The sequence below is a fragment of the Nelumbo lutea genome, chromosome 2, assembly GCF_056320005.1.
Source record: "Nelumbo lutea isolate HS-2025 chromosome 2, American lotus-T2T, whole genome shotgun sequence".
In the NCBI taxonomy this organism is placed as follows: domain Eukaryota; kingdom Viridiplantae; phylum Streptophyta; class Magnoliopsida; order Proteales; family Nelumbonaceae; genus Nelumbo; species Nelumbo lutea.
Window position 1 is genome coordinate 28,931,789 of NC_142685.1, and position 6,000 is coordinate 28,937,788.

At 35.2% G+C, this 6,000-nt stretch overlaps 1 protein-coding gene across 1 annotated transcript in view; it reads left to right on the forward strand.

Annotated features, from left to right (window-relative positions):
• Positions 1-4,911, forward strand: part of LOC148869484 (synaptotagmin-5-like) — a 30,308-nt gene extending 25,397 nt beyond the window's left edge. The window contains exons 8-13 of the mRNA XM_088968937.1: positions 699-778; positions 1,209-1,359; positions 1,460-1,690; positions 3,387-3,683; positions 3,884-3,997; positions 4,498-4,911. Coding sequence (XP_088825063.1) covers positions 699-778; positions 1,209-1,359; positions 1,460-1,690; positions 3,387-3,683; positions 3,884-3,997; positions 4,498-4,644 — 1,020 coding nt within the window. The 3' untranslated portion in view covers positions 4,645-4,911. The remainder of the gene's footprint in view (positions 1-698; positions 779-1,208; positions 1,360-1,459; positions 1,691-3,386; positions 3,684-3,883; positions 3,998-4,497) is intronic.
• Positions 4,912-6,000: the final 1,089 nt, after the last annotated feature.

Consider the following 6,000-nt stretch of genomic DNA (forward strand, 5'->3'; position numbering starts at 1 on the left):
ATGTGAAGGGTCATAGCTTAGCTCATATCCTTTAGAACTTGTTTTTAACAAAAGAATTAGAGAAATTTGCATCAATGTAAATTTCTAGGAACAAGAAATGTGAAAGTTTTGGTAAGTAGATTAATCAACTGATTGATGAAGGATCAATCCCTTATCCTATTATAGATCTTGTATAGGCCAGAAGAAAAGAGTATCCCCCAAGGTGCTCAAACTAAGCATTAATTGAATTTACTGCACTAGGTGATCAGCACATCCCACCCTTAAACCCATTAACTTATGTCTCCTTATATCCTCCCATCCAACTGAATGTCTTTCACCGTTATAGTAACTTTTCTAGTATATACTGGACAGAGTTGTGCCTAAAAATAGAAAAAGAACTTAAAATAGAAAAAATAACTTGGTTGGTACATGAGAATATCCCTTTCTAATAAGTTTTGCAGAACAATGTTTTTGATCTTCTAGTTATGTTTATCTGATGTTGTTATTCTCCTTGCAATTATGTATTAGTTGGAAAAATAAAAAAAAGAAATGGGTAGGGATTAATTCCTTACATGCTGCATTCTGACCAGCTTAACCACCAAAAAAATGGTGAATATATGGTTAATTGGATTTTTTTTCGAGCTTTGTATCTGTTGAGGTGTAAGCTTGTATGATATCTAATACTTTGTATAATGATATTAGTATATCCACTCATGCAGGGAACAATTCGTGATGCCATTGAGGATTCCCTAATATGGCCAGTTCGGAAAGTTGTTCCTATTTTACCTGGGGATTATAGGTATTGCATTCTAACAACAAGGTTGAACTACTTATGTAGTGGACCAAATGAAAGAAATTTATAACATCTACCAATATTCTTGGAAGACATGTATCATGTATGATGTGTGCAATAGGTTCTACATGTCAGTCATGACTGAAATCATCCAATCTATTCTTTTTGGGAATATGAGGAGGAAAATTGTGGGGAACCTGCATATTTGTAATGATCATGTTGTTTGGTCATTGAATTGTGTCAGGAAATCTTTTAGGCAGAGCAGCTCAATGTTGGTCCTACCATCCATTAATGCCCACTGTGTGAGCTAGATTTGTGGTTGATCAATATTATGGTTTTCACATTGAGTCATTAGATGCACATATTTAATCCTCAGGTAAGCAGTAATATTGTCTTATTATATTGCTAACACTTCTACCTGTAACTTTGTTGTTAGTGATCTAGAGTTAAAGCCTGTTGGGACGTTAAATGTGAAGCTTGTTCAAGCCAAGGAATTAACAAATAAAGATATCATTGGGAAATCTGATCCATATGCTGTATTATACATACGCCCATTACGTGACAGAATGAAAACCAGCAAAACAATTGTTCGTGAATTCTACATTCTTTGTCCATTTTCTGTTTGTTTTTTCTTTTCCCCTCTTGTCAGTTTAATAATGCAAATACCTTCTCTTGTTCCTCTTTCAGAACAACCAGTTAAATCCAATCTGGAATGAACACTTTGAGTTTATAGTTGAAGATGCATCTACTCAAAACTTAGTAGTAAAAATTTTCGATAATGAAGGAGTTCAGTCATCTGAATTCATTGGATGTGCTCAGTTGCCGCTAAATGGTCTTGAGCCTGGTAAAGTGAAGGATGTGTGGTTGAAATTGGTCAAAGATTTGGAAATCCAGAGAGATAATAAAAATAGGGGTCAGGTGAGAAAATTAAATGCATCATTTTCTTTTCCTTTTCCAGTATTCGAGCAATGATATTTTATTGGTTAATTTATCAAAAAAGAATGTTAGTTATCTTTCATTCTGCTTGGAGTTACAATTACTCTTTTGAAAGAGTAATCAAAATTTTATTCTAGTATAAATATGTGTTTAGGATGTACAATAATGTGCTATGCCTAAAAAGCCAAGAGATTACTGCTTAGATTATGTTTTCTTTGTATTAGAATTTACAAGTAAAAAGATAAAGGTCTTATATTTTGGCAGAGGTAAAAAAGCATTATCATTATCATAGTTGTCAAGGTGTTTCCTAGATGATTAGGTGTAGCACCCTTGTCAAGGTGTAGCACCCTGCCTTATTATAATATCATTGTTGTTTCTACATCTTAATTATATGTTTCAATTCTTTCTCTCTCTCCCTCTCTCTCTCGCTATATATATATATATATAATGTTTAAAACATCCAAGGGTTTTAAGAAGAGAAATAGAAAGAAAAAAATAGAAGTGTAAAGAGATATTTATTTATTTATTTGTTTGTTTTTCTACTCTCTCTCTCTCTCTCTCTTAAATCAAAAGAAGTATGGTCCAGTAGAATGAGATGCTGTACATGTAAACCCATACAAGGACCTCAAAAAAATTCCATCCTCAAAAAGAAGTAGAAACGATATCATATTTAAATTGAATATGAATAGATAACCAATCTCTAAGAACAACCACCATATTGATCACATCTGCTTCAGATGAAGATTTCTGCTCAAAACTCCTAGTGTTTCTTTCAACCCATAAAGCCCAAAAGATTGCCAAAGGGATGGTTGACCATCAAACTCTCCCTTTTCTTAGTCATCCCTGAAATCTGTCCATTCTTCCATAATTGTTTTCACTGTACCTCTCTCTTACTTTAAATTAAACAGTGGCTCCACCCTTGTTCTTTTTCTGTTTTGCTTACTAAGCTTCTGAAATTGAGTTATTTACACAACCATGACCCTTGTGGCATCTTTTGTGGGGTCTCCAAAACCTATGGGCCTAAAAAAATGGTTGGCATGGTTCCATAGTTATTTCGAGATACTCTTATACCAGAATTGCCAGGTTACCATGCTGCATGCAGTTTTCATTTTTGAACGTTGAGACTTTTTCCCTCACTGTCTATAGATCAAGTTTAAGATTATTCGTTGTCTTTAGTCATACCAAGTTTAACTATGTTTCCAGGTTAGATTTTTTTTTTCCTTTTCTCTTTCTTCTTTTTTATAACAGTAATCTCCTTCATCTTTATCAGCAACTGTTTTATCTTCCAGGTTAGGTTATGTCCTTGAGTTTCTCTATTAGAAGACTATCAGTTCTCATTAGAATTTTTGAGATTCTTGAGAAGAGAACTCAGCTGAGTGTGTAAAGTCAACAAAAATCTATGATGAGTATGGTGTAGTTTATAGCCACACATAAAACAGTTAAAACACAAACCCTTCAGCTAATAAAGGGTTTTTTGCAGTTTCTTTTTACGTATGATTATTTTGCAAACTCACTTTCAGATTAGTCCAATAGCATAAAAATCTCTTGGGAGTTGGAAGCTGCTTATTAGCAATCTTTCCTTTCTATTTATGAGTTTGGTACAAAGTTCAAATTTCCTTCTAACATCATTTTCTTTTGGTTTTTGTTGATGATTTATCTCATGCTTTCTGTTTCTTAGGTTCACTTGGAGCTTTTGTATTGCCCTTTTGGCATGGAAAATACGTTTATAAACCCTTTTGCTCCCCAGTTCTCAATGACCTCCTTAGAGAAGGTCCTTACGAGTGGGGCTAATGGAACTGAGGTTGGTGATATTACAAGATCAGCAACACAAAAGAGAAAGGAGGTTATCGTGAGAGGAGTTCTTTCAGTGGCAGTAATATCTGCTGAAGATTTGCCAGTGGTGGATTTGATGGGAAAGGCTGATCCCTATGTTGTTCTCCATATGAAGAAAACCGAAACAAAGAACAAAACTAGGGTAATTCTTGGTTTGTCCATCAAGAAAAATTGGATCAAGTTTTTGTTTATTATGTTCATGTTTTCTTGACTGCCCACTAGTCTGCCATAATTATATGGGGGTCACAGTGGTTGATGGTCATTAATACATCAATCTCAACTAAATTCTTTTTGTGGATTATAACAATGAAGATAGCATCTTAACTAATGTTGATTTCTCAGGTTGTGAATGAAACCCTCAACCCAGTTTGGAATCAAACCTTTGACTTTGTTGTGGAGGATGCTTTGCATGATATGCTAATATTGGAGGTTTGGGACCATGATACATTTGGAAAGGTAAAATATCCTGCTAATCTCATAATTTCACTCTTCTTGTCTAAGATTCAGTTGAATTTGAATATTTTCTTTGTTAGCAAATTTTTCCATGTTTAGTTGCACTTACTAGGAAAACAAATATCTTGTAGGTCTTAAATAGATATTGATATTTAAATATCCTTGTTAAAACTATTTTGAGAGGATAAATGGTATATGAATCGTTTCTTGTAATATTAGTAGTAATCTATTTAGGGTTTTAGAACTAGGTAGTGTGGGCTGTGGAACATTTATGGTCAGCTGTATTATATTGGCAAAACATAATGTTCCTGAGTTGACTGATCAACTGGTTCGGCAACTATGGATTTTATTGTATTAAAGGAGACTTGAAGAGTATTTACTGCTATTCAAGTTAAACACACTGATTTGTTTAGAACCCCTGATTGGCTTGGGGACAGTACCTTGTCATAGATGTTCTTAAACATTACCACTATTAAGTATTAACTATATTTGTTCATTTGCAGGACTATATGGGGAGATGCATCTTGACACTCACTAGAGTTCTATTAGAAGGAGAATACGCAGATAGCTTCCCCCTAGATGGGGCTAGGTCTGGAAAGCTGAATTTGCATCTGAAGTGGTCAGCACAACCAATATACAGGGATTCCTGATAGATGAGTGCATTGTATACTGTGAATCTTAATTTTCCTGTCATGGACTCCTTGCTCCAGAAAAAATGTGTAGAAGAAAATTTACTCCCAGCTACAGTACCTTTTTTCTGAATTTGAGGTGCATTTGTTCCTACAGAAATCTTTAGGGGCTCGTGTAGAAAACTTAGAGTGGTGATTTATTTTTTGTAACCTGAAAATTTTCTTGAGTTGTGATAAATGGAAAATCTTGTATTGTGCAGATCAAGGTATGGGTATATATATTTTTCACCTTCTATGTTCTCAGGATGGCATTCCTTCACCGAATGTCTTCTATTTCTTGCCTTTTCCTTTGTATGTTGTGCATACAGCATACTTTCCGCGGTCAATTGTTGTTGACTTCTGTCTAGTGCTTGGCCAATTTCAACCGTAGTTGCTTAGGGATTTAAGCTGAAGAGGAACCCGCTTCCCTTGGTTTGGATCAGAGATGCCAATGAATCAGATTTAGTGGTATACCCGCATTGACCCAACACTATCAGGTTAGGATTGGGTCAGCCTTTGTTGGGCTGGGTTTTTGGGTTGAGGATGTCCCATGTGAAACCAATGTTCAAATTATCGATATGTATTGGCCCGTATCGTGCCAGTGGCTTCCCGATATGTCCCTACAGGGGGTGTATCGGGGTTCTGACCTGTTCAGGGGGTGGAGCCTAACTGCCCCCCCTGAACTGGTTTTGAAAAAAAATAAAAAAAAAAAGGATGAAAACATTACTGATATTGCCCAATATGGTGTATCGATATTTTGAACCTTGTGTGAAACTCGACCTATTCACATTATTGTATTGAAATATTTGCAAATATAGCATATTTTTTGGCAATCAACAACAAAATTCATTCATTACGGGGAATGTGGTAAATCACTTCCTCCTGATTACATGCATCAACGTTTTCATCAAAACATGCATGATATGCTAACATATGAGCTAAAGCATTATGATACCTATTAATATGTGCAAATTTAACATGATCCATGGTATTTACACTATTCTGGATTTGCTCTATGTAGATGGTAGATACAACCCAGCCAATTGAACTCATTGTCTCTGTCAGCTAATTTCTCAGTTATACTTTGAGCATCAAAAATACATTAACCTTGGTGTAGGTGTAGGCTGTGTAGCCCAACTGTTGTGCTGCTTTTAGACCTTGGATTATGCTCCATCGTTCTGCATCATAACTTTCTTTGGCTTTTTTTTAACCCTTTGTTACAACAATGGAGTTTTAATTGGAGAGTATAACAAAACCAAACCAGCATTACTAGTTGCAGGATCAAAAGACCCACCAGTGAACACTTCAATTGCGAGCTCTTCTTGAGATTGACCCTGA